The sequence below is a fragment of the Poecilia reticulata genome, chromosome 1 (genome assembly GCF_904066995.2).
Source record: "Poecilia reticulata chromosome 1, P_reticulata-male-v2, whole genome shotgun sequence".
Lineage (NCBI taxonomy): Eukaryota > Metazoa > Chordata > Actinopteri > Cyprinodontiformes > Poeciliidae > Poecilia > Poecilia reticulata.
This window is the reverse complement of record NC_088830.1, coordinates 25,626,221-25,639,932: the sequence shown is the minus strand read 5'-3', so window position 1 is coordinate 25,639,932 and position 13,712 is coordinate 25,626,221. Positions and strand designations below refer to the sequence as shown.

General features: G+C 37.2%; 1 protein-coding gene and 2 long non-coding RNA genes across 4 annotated transcripts; 1 reads left to right on the top strand and 2 right to left on the bottom strand.

Moving 5' to 3' along the window:
* slc25a38b (solute carrier family 25 member 38b) lies at positions 1-13,547 on the bottom strand. 2 transcript variants are annotated; one of them, XM_008414189.3, is made up of 8 exons: positions 13,013-13,547; positions 12,590-12,688; positions 9,646-9,770; positions 8,641-8,725; positions 7,998-8,177; positions 6,902-7,070; positions 6,629-6,792; positions 1-1,694 (listed from the first exon to the last, which is right to left on the bottom strand). In XM_008414189.3, exons 2-8 carry the CDS (start codon positions 12,602-12,604, stop codon positions 1,572-1,574), a joined length of 861 nt encoding a protein of 286 aa, XP_008412411.1. In that variant the 5' UTR covers positions 12,605-12,688; positions 13,013-13,547; the 3' UTR covers positions 1-1,571. The 2 variants fall into 2 exon arrangements, with proteins under 2 accessions (XP_008412411.1, XP_008412405.2); XM_008414183.3 differs by lacking the exons at positions 12,590-12,688; positions 13,013-13,547 and adding an exon at positions 10,613-11,876.
* On the top strand, positions 2,486-4,055 carry LOC145552575 (uncharacterized). The gene is made up of 3 exons (XR_014088665.1): positions 2,486-2,559; positions 3,064-3,257; positions 3,493-4,055. It is a non-coding gene; the product is annotated as an uncharacterized LOC145552575 (long non-coding RNA).
* Positions 3,098-5,999, bottom strand: LOC145552576 (uncharacterized). The gene is made up of 2 exons (XR_014088666.1): positions 5,497-5,999; positions 3,098-4,516 (listed from the first exon to the last, which is right to left on the bottom strand). It is a non-coding gene; the product is annotated as an uncharacterized LOC145552576 (long non-coding RNA).
* Positions 13,548-13,712: the final 165 nt, after the last annotated feature.

Sequence of the window (13,712 nt, the reverse complement as noted above, 5' to 3'; positions counted from 1 at the left end):
TGATTTCTGAATTTTATTGACAGAAATGTAAAATAACTTTAGGAAGAGTTGAGATTTTGACCTAAGAAAAGAAAAGTGAGGCACTATATATGGAGTGTGAACATGGATGATGAGGACAATCGGATAGCAACAAAACAGATCCAACTTAAACTTGGCACAGTGAGTTACACATGTTAAACAGCAAACACTCAGGCCTTCACCTTAAAAACAGATTTATCAGTTTGATCTTTTTAATTTAAATTCCCAATGTTGGAAAGACTTCTAATATAGCTTCTGTTTTTTTTTTATATATTTACATATGAACACAAAAATTAATAAAAAGAAACATGGAAATAAATCTTCTCTAGAAAGATCATAATTTGTGCTTTTGTAAATTATTTCTGAGCAGCTGTAATCAGTGTGAAACTAAATAAAATCCACCACTGATATGGACTCTGTGCAAACTTTATCTCTGCATAATGATGAAGCAATGTTTCACTTGAAATGTTAACCTTAAAAAAGTAATTAAGCAGTTTTTATGGTGCAGTTTAAGGAAGTGTTTAAACTGATGAAAATTTGATTAGTTTCCTTTCACTACTGCTGCCACCTGCTGGCCAGCAGGAGAGTTAACACTTTTCAAGCCTTGAAAGTAAAAGACAACAGGGAGATTATTTTATATCTGCAAAGCAATAGCAATTTAGAAATGAACCAAAATTAAAGACCTTATTTTTTATTTTCTAAATGTTTCCATTTTTGTTTCAAAATCTTTTTTTTTTTTTTTTTAACAATGTTCTTTTTAACACCTTACAAAGCTTACAAAGACAACAGTTAAATTAAGACGCTTAACGCACACAATTTAATCTGGACCGTTTGTATGACAATCAGCTCAGACATTTCATAATTTCATAGATGGTTACCACGGAAACGAACGACAACTCACATAATACTGCAAAATCCTTCTTTGCTACAACAAAATAAGCCAACCTTGAAATACTTTAGATATAAATTAGATTCTTTTTGTCAGAAATGGGCTGTAATTGCTGCTTTCAACCATATGAAGACAAAGGTTTTGATGTGATTATCGAGTTGGCTTAAATTCCCTTAGATTAATGAATCTGCAGGAGTGCTTGTGATTGTCTAAAACAAGTGAAATAACCGCAGTATTTAACAAAGTAAGAAACATTGCTCAATCATATGCAGGTTTTATAAATATCTCATTAACCAGAGTGCAGCTTTCTGTAGTAGTAAAAGCACATATCAGCTCGCTAAGCTTCACGCGAACCAGTTATTGTTTTTTTTTTAGTGGTATTCATCCACTGCTACGTCTGAGCAGAAACATTAAGAGGGATAAATTCACTTCACAGCAGAGGGAGAGTTGGCCAGGTGCATCGTCACAAACAAACATTGTTAACATTTAAACAACATTTAAACACAATTCTCTCTCTCTCAACATTTATCCACCCGGTTGCTCTGTTCCTGGCGCTGCTGGCTGGTTCCTGCTGTCTCCCTTTACTTCATGCTTTCCGGTAAAATGTTATTAACCCGTCACGTTTCCTCTCCCGCGTGTTATTGTGCGTTTACACAACCGCCCTTCAGGACTTGAGGCCCATGTGAGCCATGAGCTGCTCGTAGACAGTCCAAGCCATGGCGGCCATCAGAGTGCGCCGGAGAGATCTCGGCACTGCTCCGCGGAAAAAACCCGACATGCCCTTCTCCTGAGGAAAAAAGGAAAAATAAAAAGTTATTGTAAATATAATTTGAAACAACCTGATCTATAAATATTGGAAAGTCAGAACTTAAAAAGATTATAGTCTGTCTGTTTACTGTATTTCAAAGTAGAGACGTAATTTTAAAATCCAAAGAGCTTTGTGAGGAAGAGCCAAGAAAGAGGAAGCGCTTCCATATATGGATGATGACATCACCAGCTAAATACAGAGATAGATAAAATAGTTTCTTGAGAGGTGTGACTACTACACAAAATCTTACCAAATATTTTTGATCTAGTTTCAAGCACAAATATCTTAGTACGCTTGAAATAAGACAAAACTAACTTTCAAGTAACTTTTCAGCACAATATAACATATGGAAGTAATTATGTGCCATCAGAATTTGAATAAAAAATGCATCTGAAATTTGAATGTTGTATATTTGTTCTTACTTTTTCAATTTAAAAATTAATTCAGAATATATTTTTGACCTAAAAAAATTTCAGTGTCATTATTTGTACATGTATGCAAATTTCATTTGTTAAAAAAATTCACATTCCTATTTCAGAGATCAAATTTTCAATATATATATTTTTTCAGTGTTAAAAAATTCAACATATAAAAAAATTCAACTTTTAAAAATTCAAATGCAATATTTTCAGTGTCCTACAAATTCAACTTGCTCAAATTCGCTGTCTCAAATTCAACATCTAAAAATTCGCTGTACAAAAATGGCGAGGTTACTTCAGGTCACAGACATTAGCAATCGTTGTCAGATTTCAACACTGAGCTAATCACATGACCTAAGCGTCATATTGAGGAAATACCAGCATCACCGAGGCCAGCGACCATGGAGGCGAACGCAAACCCAACGGTGAGTCTATGCTTTCATATTTCTGTAGTACATTTTATTTTGCGCATGAACTTTGATACATGACATTAAAGCTTGATTTAAAACACGGGTTTGGGCCGTTGTTAATCTTACGCCATGTAATGCTGGCATATTAGTTCTCGCTACCCGCTAGAGCTCCACCCCCTTCTCTTGGCTGTCCTACGCCCAATTTTCCCCTGTTTTATTTAAAAAAGGAGTATCACTTGCGCCAAGTCTAGAATCTTTAAAGATAACTGATGGGTAGCGACTTTCCGGGTTGTTTGTATGTTGTCTTAGGTGAGACTGATCAGGCGGTCTTAGTAAAAGTCGTAATTTTCCAGGAGATGCTACCGCTAATGTAGAAGCTAATATGGCTGCCTTGTGTGCTTCAAGGAGGGGCTGTGAACTCTTCCGACATTAATTGATTTCCGACCTACTGATTTCAAAATAGTTTTTTTATTTTACTGACAATGTTTTTGACATTTTTTTTTCTTTTTTCTTTTCAAGGAACATATGGATCATATTTTTGATAGACTCCATGATCGTTTGGAGCCATTTCTATTTCTACAATTACAGATGGTCCTGCAGTCAATCAGTTGGCCACAGGTGAAGAAGCAAAGTGATGACGGTGACGACAGCGATGATGTCTTGGAAGCAGAAACTGCAGGTGACAGGGTTTCTCCATCAGTTTCTCAAAGAAGGTAAAATGTCTGTATAAACATTTGGCCAATGTTTGTTATTTTGAGAATGATAAATAACAAATGTATTATGCTGGTATTATACCAGCATGATTTTTGAAGGACATCACATTCATATTCATTAGTTTCTTAGATGGAAAAGACATTCGCATAAAGTCATATCTCAAAGTCAGCTTTATGAATGATTCCATCTACAGGAAACTCACCATGTATCTAAAAAAAATTATACTTTTCCTAGCATTTTCAGACAATCTGCACCAGCTCATGAGATTTTGGGTTGGCTGGGAGGCTCCATGGCAGGAACTGAAGCCTGAAGTAGTGCAGTCAACTGGACCAAACCACAAGCCCACTTCATCCACCTGCAGTGAACGTTTACGCCTTCCAAGCCATTATTCTACCTACCAGGCTCTGTATGCTGACATGATGGTGTCTTAAATCGGTTGGGACTGGCTTTGGTCTTCTTTGAGAACTCAGTGCATTGGTGTTTCATTTGTTCAATAATTGCATTTCAATATGGCAATTAAGTAAAATTACAAAGTCGTTTTATTATTAGCTTCTTTTTTTTTTTTACAAATACTGTTCATCATTCACCGCAGTCTTGACATTAAGTTGTTCTTTGAAGTGACGACTAAGTACCTGAAATGTTTGTCAAGCATCCCTGTAAATCTGAAATGTTAGAGTAACTATGTTCAGAGTTTCTGAGTCAGCACTGTTTGTACAGGAAATATGAAACGGAAACTGTTTTTATGCAATATTTTATTGAATATTCATCTATGCTTGAAGTATTAGAAAATAAATGACATAAGACAAACTTAACTTTTCCATTCTTATAATGCAAGAAAATTAAGGTCCTACACAACTGTACCCACTAGGTTCCTTTTGAGAAAAAAAGAACAATCAACTCACAAATTTAGAACATTTTAGTTCTTTAACATGTCTACCATAAAAGCACTATGACTCACTTTTCCAAATCACAAATTTTACCTGTGTGGTAATATGATCAGCACTTAGCTTTACATTTCATAAATGCTGAATTTTGAAACTGGACAAGTTTCACAGAGTGAAGAACTGTTCACAAAACAGAACTGCACCAATATAAATGTCACAACCAAAAGACAGTGATGTGCCTTTTGGGTTTACTGCGTCTCTTAAGTCCATTTGTTCGTCAGTCAGTTGCACAACTTGAATTTGGTACTGTGACGTTTGACTCTTCCTGAAGAGGAAGCCCGCTCTCCTCCCATTCAATTTCGGGAATCTACACCCTGGAAAACACAAAGAAGGGATCAAGAGAACTCAAAATGTACTTGATTGCAGATTCCTATGTAATAAATTAAATGAATGATAGTATACATGCTACACATTAAATTATCCAATTAAAATGTACCTCTATCAAGGCACTGTGGGGTTCAGGAATTGAATGGTGTGTAACTTAATCAGAATTTGCTTTTAATTACAACATTAATCACAAATTTTAGCATAGCTCAAACATTCTTTGTAACCAAAGATATATTTTGGAGATACAAAGTAGTGGGGATTAAAATGATTTTAATAAGTTAACAGCTGTACTTGCAAGCATATATTTTCTTCAAAATGAGTTAAAATCAAATGAAAAAACAAGGGAGGTTGTTTGTAATGTTGCTAGGTAACAGAACGACGTTTTGTAACGCAAAGTAAAAGAATGTAAATTAATATATATCAACACTTGTCAGATAAGAGAAGCAGCCGTTTGGATGACGCTATAATGACCATAAATGTATAAATTTATTCATAAATGAAGTCACATGAACAATACCGTAGATGAACAGAATGGGGTTGTGGTTATAATTAATGTCGGAAGAGTTCACAGCCCCTCCTTGAAGCACACAAGGCAGCCATATTAGCTTCTACATTAGCGGTAGCATCTCCTGGAAAATTACGACTTTTACTAAGACCGCCTGATCAGTCTCACCTAAGACAACATACAAACAACCCGGAAAGTCGCTACCCATCAGTTATCTTTAAAGATTCTAGACTTGGCGCAAGTGATATTCCTTTTTTAAATAAAACAGGGGAAAATTGGGCGTAGGACAGCCAAGAGAAGGGGGTGGAGGTCTAGCAGGTAGCGAGAACTAATATGCCAGCATTACATGGCGTAAGATTAACAACGGCCCAAACCCGTGTTTTAAATCAAGCTTTAATGTCATGTATCAAAGTTCATGCGCAAAATAAAATGTACTACAGAAATATGAAAGCATAGACTCACCGTTGGGTTTGCGTTCGCCTCCATGGTCGCTGGCCTCGGTGATGCTGGTATTTCCTCAATATGACGCTTAGGTCATGTGATTAGCTCAGTGTTGAAATCTGACAACGATTGCTAATGTCTGTGACCTGAAGTAACCTCGCCATTTTTGTACAGCGAATTTTTAGATGTTGAATTTGAGACAGCGAATTTGAGCAAGTTGAATTTGTAGGACACTGAAAATATTGCATTTGAATTTTTAAAAGTTGAATTTTTTTATATGTTGAATTTTTTTAACACTGAAAAAATATATATATTGAAAATTTGATCTCTGAAATAGGAATGTGAATTTTTTTTAACAAATGAAATTTGCATACATGTACAAATAATGACACTGAAATTTTTTTTAGGTCAAAAATATATTCTGAATTAATTTTTAAATTGAAAAAGTAAGAACAAATATACAACATTTAAATTTCAGATGCATTTTTTATTCAAATTCTGATGGCACATAATTACTTCCATAATAACAGCTTGTTTTAAGTCAATAATTTCTTAAAATGTACTAGTTCTACTGACAGATTATTTAACTTTTAACATAGTTCCCATGTTATAAGTGAAATATACTACAGGTTCAAGCTGAATGATACGGCTGAAAAATGTATCACGATATAACTGCTTCATATCAGTCGATATAGATAATTATTAATTAGTTTATTGTTTTACATATCTGAAATACTTCCAACCTGGTTGCGGGACTTATCCTGCTTTATCCTCGGCTTTCACTCTGCTCCGTTGTTTTTTTAATTTATTTTTAAGCAGTTAAGAAGCACAGTGGTGGAACCTTAAACTGCTGCTGTGGCAGTTACTCAACAGGTTGTTGCTACGCAACCAGAGAATGAGTGAGTTGCTAGGTAACCATAGAACAAGTGGGTTAGTTGATTCTACTAACCTTGCTTACTCGCTGTGAGAGGTTGAACAGTTAAAGGCTTTCCTCTGCCTACATTTCCCAGAATATTCTATTCTATCAGAAGCATTATCTATTATCTATTGGCATTGATCACGTGTATTGTATAGTGTTATTGATTTATTGTCCAGCCTTATTGCCGGTAATAAAGAGTTGAGCCCGAGTTTCCTGTTTCAGACAGAAACGCACCGTGTAGACGTAGCGAACAGCGTCTGCTGTCCTCCAGTGGGACGGGCTGACTTGGATGTGAGTCTTCACCACATCCGCAGGCTGCGTGACCACAGAAGCCATGACGCCTGCTACCACTCCACAGCTGAAGTTCACCAGCGGTGCGTACGGCGCCGATGTCACTTCTGACGAAGAAGATACCAAATATAAGAATTCAGCTGAAAATCAAGACTTTTTTTTTTTTCTTTCTTCTCTTCCTGTAGTTTGTTTATGTTGACTCGCTGCCGTCTTCACCTTGCGGCAGCGCTCGCTTGGCCTGGCTGTAAAACATGACGTAGATGCCGGAGAAGGGAGCGTCTCGCAGCAGCGTGGCGGTCAGCCCCGAGAACAGAGCTCTGACTCCCTCCGTCTCATACATGCTCCTCAGAGCTCCAGGCACGCTCGCATAGTTGTAATATCCGCTCTGCAACAACAACAACAACAAACCCAGCATTAAGGCTTCTCCATTTTCTGTACTGCTACTTTAGATTTAAGTAAAAATACGGTGCCAGTGCATGTTTTTGTTGCAGTGTAATTTAATAAAGATGAGGTTTGACTATTTATAAAATTAAAATGTATGTGTATCATAATCTGATGTTAAAATTCCTAAGAGTGCTTATGATCAGAGTGAATGTATAGATTAAGGTATAAACAGTGACTAATGGTGTCAATGCATTAGTATGTATCAACCGTAGTCTAAGAAGCCATAATACAATGAGGGCTGCAACTAACAATTATTTTAGTTATTGATTATTCCACAATTAATGGATGACAAAAAAAATCCACATTCTGCTGATTTTTTATTTAACAACTTAAGCGTATTCCACCCAATAGCAGAAATACATTAAAAATACAAAAACAAATAATTCAATTCCTTTTTTAAATCAGAAAATAAACCATATTGTCTAAAATACCCCAACGCAGCATTTCTTCAGTACACTCTTTATCATTTGTAGCAAAGCTCAGCTTTTCCTGCTTGACTTATCAATACTGTTATTTTTAATTACTTACTAATAGGATGCAGAAGGTCGTAACAGGAGTTTGTTTTATAGAATTTGAACTGGGTGAAGTTAAAACCAAGCCATTTGAAGAGTTTTGAGTAGAAAAACCCAACTTTATGTTCACTTTTTATTCTCACATTAATATAAGAAAACTAACCCAGGAGTTTAAAGATAAAACTAAAAAGGAGATCTTTCCTCGGCTCCAGTAGGAGGCAGTTTTGCAGAACTACAGTCACTATTTTCAGTGGTGACAGAACGAACAGGTACAGAGGAAGCATTTTTACTTATTTAGGACTGAAAAAGACCATCTGAGAAGATCTGCCGGAGGGCATAGATTAACAGCTGCGCACCTCAAAGCGCGTCTTGATGACAGTGAACGGCAGCATGCAGACCCCCGCCACGGTTCTGGCACCGGCTCCGAGCAGAACGGCCTCGCCAGCGTTCGGCGCCCGGTCTTGGAAGAAGTGCTGCTTCAGGGAGTAGAAAGTGCTGAAGTAGATCCCCACCCCGGGAATACAGCGAACAAATGACTGAAAAGTCAGAAATAACAGCGATTAAAATGAATCACGCTGATAAATGTCACTTATGGCTGTAACTTTTAGATGCCTCCCTGCTCAAACACACATGACTTTTAAAGAAATAACTGGCTACCAGGCTCTTCGGTGACCTGGTGAGGAGGTAATTCTATGGGGGACTTTTTTTTGCCATTAATTTGAGAACACACATTTTCAGTTTGAAAATGTCTTTCTTCTCAAAACTTGTACTCAAAACTTCTGTTCAAATATTCACTGAGCTCTCTCAAACCTTTATCCTCAAGCTAAAAACTTGTCTCTGCTCGGATCAAATCTCCGCTTGCAAACATCATTTTCTGCTCGCGCTTGGAATAGAAAAGTACTATTGTCTGGCAACCTCTCAGCCAATAGAATGAAAGTGTTGCACTGGATGTGTTTGTTCCCTTCTAGTGGGTTATAAATAAGAAAACCAGTTGCGTACCGGTGACACTCCTTTCCACAGACTGAAGAAATTCTCCGTCCTGATGACCTGAATGAAAACCCGGAACATTCCCACCTTGGGCGTCCTGCAAGAATTAAATTTAAGAATTATTGCCAGAGGCATCTTGAAATGGACAAATACACTTATCTACATTTAAACACACTACAACTATAAATTTGAAATGTGTTTTTGAAATTTTTGTAAAGCAAACTGTACTTCTGAACATTAATCTGAACAAAACATTTGAAATGATAATGGCAGCATTTTGCTGCGAGGGAAAATTCAGAGCAATCCAAGAATAAAACATATTAGAAAGCGCCAAAGACTTTAGACTGGGAAAGTCTAAACATCAGAAAAAAACTGATGTTCACAGACACTTTGTATCTGTGCTTGAGATGTTTTAGCAAGAGGAACAGGCCAGGATTTCAAACTCTAGAAGAGCAAAGATAAGATAAAACTCTTAAAGGTGTAACTCCATGAAAAGTGATTTGGATATAAATCTGCTTTCCAGATTTTAAACGGTAAAATATGTTAAAAACCAGGAATCTTTTTCCTTCAAAATCACGGTTAGCCACTACTGTGTGCACATAAAATGAGGTGAAGTTGAAACATGATGTAAAAGTTTAAGGGGTGAACTCTACATGAAACAATTATGACTGATTTTTTTTATGCTTAGAAACAACCACCACAAAATATTAGCAGGTTGATGCTGCCACTTGTAAAACCATTTAAATTTAAATTCAAATACTCCCAGCACCCGGCTGTGACAATTGCAGTTCCAAAGGCTAACACCATTATGTGTTGCTGGTGTGACTAATTCCTCTATATGGGTCATGAAAACCGACTCAGGCTGCCTCTGATGCCGGAGTTCGTCGTCGTTCTTGAACATTTCCGGTTAAAGACGCGCTTCACCAGAAGGATGCCGATTGTGTGATGGCATCCAGCTGAAAATATTTCATATTAGTCACACATGAAACGCGTGTGTGTATGTGTGTGTGCACGCACCCTGGCTTGGCGTTGTTCTGCAGCATCTGCAGCCGTGTTTTGACCAGATCCAGGGGCTGGAAGAGCAGCGTGGAGCAGGTGCCGCTGAGGGAGCCGCACATGAAGGCTTTCAGAGCGGGGTGAGCCTGAGGAGAAAGACGGAGAGGAAAGGGGCAGAGAGGCGGACATGAGAGGGGATGGAAATGGCGGACACAAAGCACATTGGGTGGACAAAGACAATGAGATGGGAAGAACGTACAGAAATAGTAATTACAGAAGATGGAGGGAAAAACGGGAGAGTGGAATAAAATATAAAGGATTAGAAATTAACACACAGCTTATTAAGATTTGAGCTGTTTCTGGAAACAAGATAAATCACAATTACATAAGAAATCAACAAAGTCATTTCTCAAAAATGTAAGAATAACCTCAGTTATTTATATTTTACTTTAATCCAAACATGCTGCAGTGACATTTTGTTTGCGTATTTGAAAAAACAAGCCTGTGGCACAAAGGCAGAGGCCAGGTTCACACACAGTGGAGATGATGGAGATGAACAGAGACAGCTTCCACACACACACACACGCATGCACACACACACACACACACACGCAGCCATGTTTTCAAGCCTCCTGATGAAACCCTAACCTCACTCAGACCCTAGATGGTGGGGTCTCCATCAGAAGGTAAGTATTCTCACCATGAAACTGAATGAACACATTAAGGTCGCTGCAACATGTGAAACACCGGCTACAGATAAAAACACACGCTGCAGCTGAAGTGTCAAATTGAAGTTGGATTTCATCTGATCACACACGCAAGCTGTAATTTCAGCTCTGTCTGAAGGCAAACTGTAACTGGAAAAGCTCCACACTTGACAGCAATGTAAACAAATCAAACAGTGAGCCGTCTGAAACACACAAGACGACAAAATCGCTTTTTTTTTGCATTTTGAAGTGGCACTTCAAAATGCAAATTAAGCTCCTACCTTCCCCAGACCGCCTGGGGTTTGGCTCTGAGAATCCTGCTTTTCCTGCATTTTGCTCTCTTTCACCTCCCTCTCATCTCCCGGCTATAAACGGGGTGACACCAAATAAACCTGCATCTCTCCGGCAAACCTTTCGTCTCTCGCTTTCCAACGACAAAACGCTCTCCGGCGCTTCTCGTTCTCCCTCCCCGCCCCCCGTTTCGCAGCCGAAGCCTAATCCAGCCAACGTTTTTCTGAGGGTCTTTATCTTTCAGGCACACGCTTACATCTGTACGTAGCTCTGCCCCCGCTGAAAAAAGCTCCCTGCTAAATTGCATCTTTATCAAAGGACATGAGTCATGGGGTGTGAATATAAAATGTGGGTCACAAGAAAAATAGAACGAATGTATTGGTTGGATTTGAAGCAGTTAATAAGAAGCCCTAATTTAACTCAACCCCTGGGTTTCTCTGTTAAATTTTAACTTTTTTCAAGGTTCTTTATGACTGTAATCAGTTATTCAACAGTAGCCCCCTAATTTCCTCTATTACAGTTACAACAAAACCTATTCACACCCCTGGGAGAATTAAAGTAAATGCCTTTATTAAGATTTTAAAACTAAATGGCAACACAGAAATAATTTTTATCCTTTTCAATAATCGGAGGAGAAAGATTTATTGGCAAACAAACCACTTGTATAAGTGGTAACCAGCTTTTTAGATGTTATCACTGATATTTTGACAATTCAAAATCACCCTAATCTTTACACAGATTCACTTCTGATTCAAGACTCCAAAAGTCAATATTACATCCAATCAGAAAGAAGGTGGGGAAAATTAAAAGGATTTCTTTAAACCCAAATCTGCTAGGGATATACGTAATTTAACTGTATATTTAGCACAAGAAAAGCTTACATCCATATCATTACAAGTGTTGCTCCAACAGTCATGCAAGTTCTAATTCATGCAAATTAATGTAACATCTTTATTATGTCAGTAAACAGCATGGGGGAGAAGACTTTAACTATGTCTAAGGTGTGTTGATCTCTACATTTATTGGGTTTCATCATCTTGGTTTTAGTTTGATCACTTGGGTGCTCGTTATACAATATTATTTTATTCTCAGAACAAGTCTGAAGTTTGTCCTGCATCACAGCTCTGCCGTTTACCAACATTTATACATAAACCGAATCAAAAAGACGACATTAGATGAGCAGATAATGACATTAATGTTCCAATATCTGAGCAAGACGCCTGGTTTTATTAGGCTGCTACAAAATAAAAGTGGACCAAATTCATACGCACTGCAAAAAAAAAAAAAGAAGACATTTTTATTAATGGCTTTAATACTTTGGGTTAAAAAAAGGTAATTTTTAAAAATGTGATCCATTGTCTCAATTGGAATAATTTTATGAATATTAATTGGTAATTTATTTGAACTTACAGCAAGTACTTGGTTACTAAAAGGTAAAGGAAATTCACTTCAAAATTATCAAAACATATCCAATAAAATAGTTTATTTTAAAAAATAATAGAAAAGACTTGGATGAAACTTGTTTCTTTTGAAACAATTTCACATCTTTTCTATTTTATTTATGTTAAATATTTCGGGACTGAAATTGAACATTTAACTGTGTTGTGATATTAAAATGAAACTACAATCTAATAACTTTTTTAATAATGAAAAAAGTTTCGATCAAAACTCACTCGTTTTTATATATTATATTCATAAAGCGGTCTAATAAAAACCCCAATATAACTCACCGCAAAGCAGGATTGATAGATATTTTTTAAACTTTTAATAAACCCCAAAGCGGCAAAGAGTTATTTTAATATCTTTTTGTTTGTTTTTACCCCTCTTTTGTCTTCTAATGTGTTATTGTAACTAGTTTTCTTTTTCATTATATTTCACTTGCCACACTCTTGAATGTACAGCGGCTATTACTGATAAAGATTTGAAAAAAAAAAATGGTTGCCATCATGAACATATGTTACACTCACCGCTAACACCTCCATCCCTGAACTGGATGTTGAGCTTGATGAGTCCAGTTTCCCCCTTTACTCTGTTGGGTTTCCGCTGGTTCGGTTAAGCCAAGGATACTGCGTATATAAAACATATGTCGAAAACATTTGACATCCCCGGAGTTAGAGCTAGCTGTATGCTAGGCTAGGTTAACCAACTGTCAGACTGAAGCGTCAGTCTGGCGTTAGCGTCACCGAAAGACCAGAAGCCTAGTAAATCTAATTACTACAAACATATTGGCTAATTAAAAAAAAAAAAAAATTAAGTCAAGTTTTAAAAACATAACTTAACAAGTAATTTGCGTTTGTGTTTGCTTCATATAGTTCCAAGAAGAAGAAGAAGACGAAGCCGGTTGACACGTTTGTCAGCCGGCTTACTACTAAGAAATCGACTCTTCTTACCTTGTAATAGCGATGTTAGGGATCCATCGGAATGACCCTTGGTAACTCTTGAACCGCCATCTTTTGATATTTACAGAGGCCAGCTGCAGGCGTTTCCTTGGAGACGAACTCGCCGGTAATACAGAAATTTACGGCAAGAGGGGTTAGCTCGCTTTAGCTTACCGGCTTTCCGTTCAACCACAAAATGTGGAAATAAACCAGTTCACTAATTGTTGCGAGAAGTTGAATTCAGACGTCGTTAAGAGCAGGAGTGAGTAAAAACTGACGCAAGTTGCCGCAGCGCTGCTGAAAGGCTAGCTTGTAGCTAGCCGTTCTCAGTCGAAAAAGGACAAAGCTGTTACTTATTCCTATCACACAGATAAGTCCTTTACAGTAAGGTTCAGCCGTGTGTCTGGTCTCGAAAATAAAACGTGCCAAATCTAAAAATTTTCAAAAATGGCACACTACCTTCGTATTGAAATACAAACCAGAACGAGAAATATGACCATAATAGTATTGAGCTGAGCTAGTGCAATTCCGATACTGGTCTGTAGATGTCGCCGCTCCTCCTAGTCTGGAAACCTGAAGGTCATTTCATCCCAATACTCAAGTAAATTTAACTAGTTAAAAAATGGCGAAACTTTTTCTGGGTAAAAAGTTTTATATTCATTTGTACTCTTCATTTTTACTCAAATATCACTACTTAAAAAAAATGTTTCTG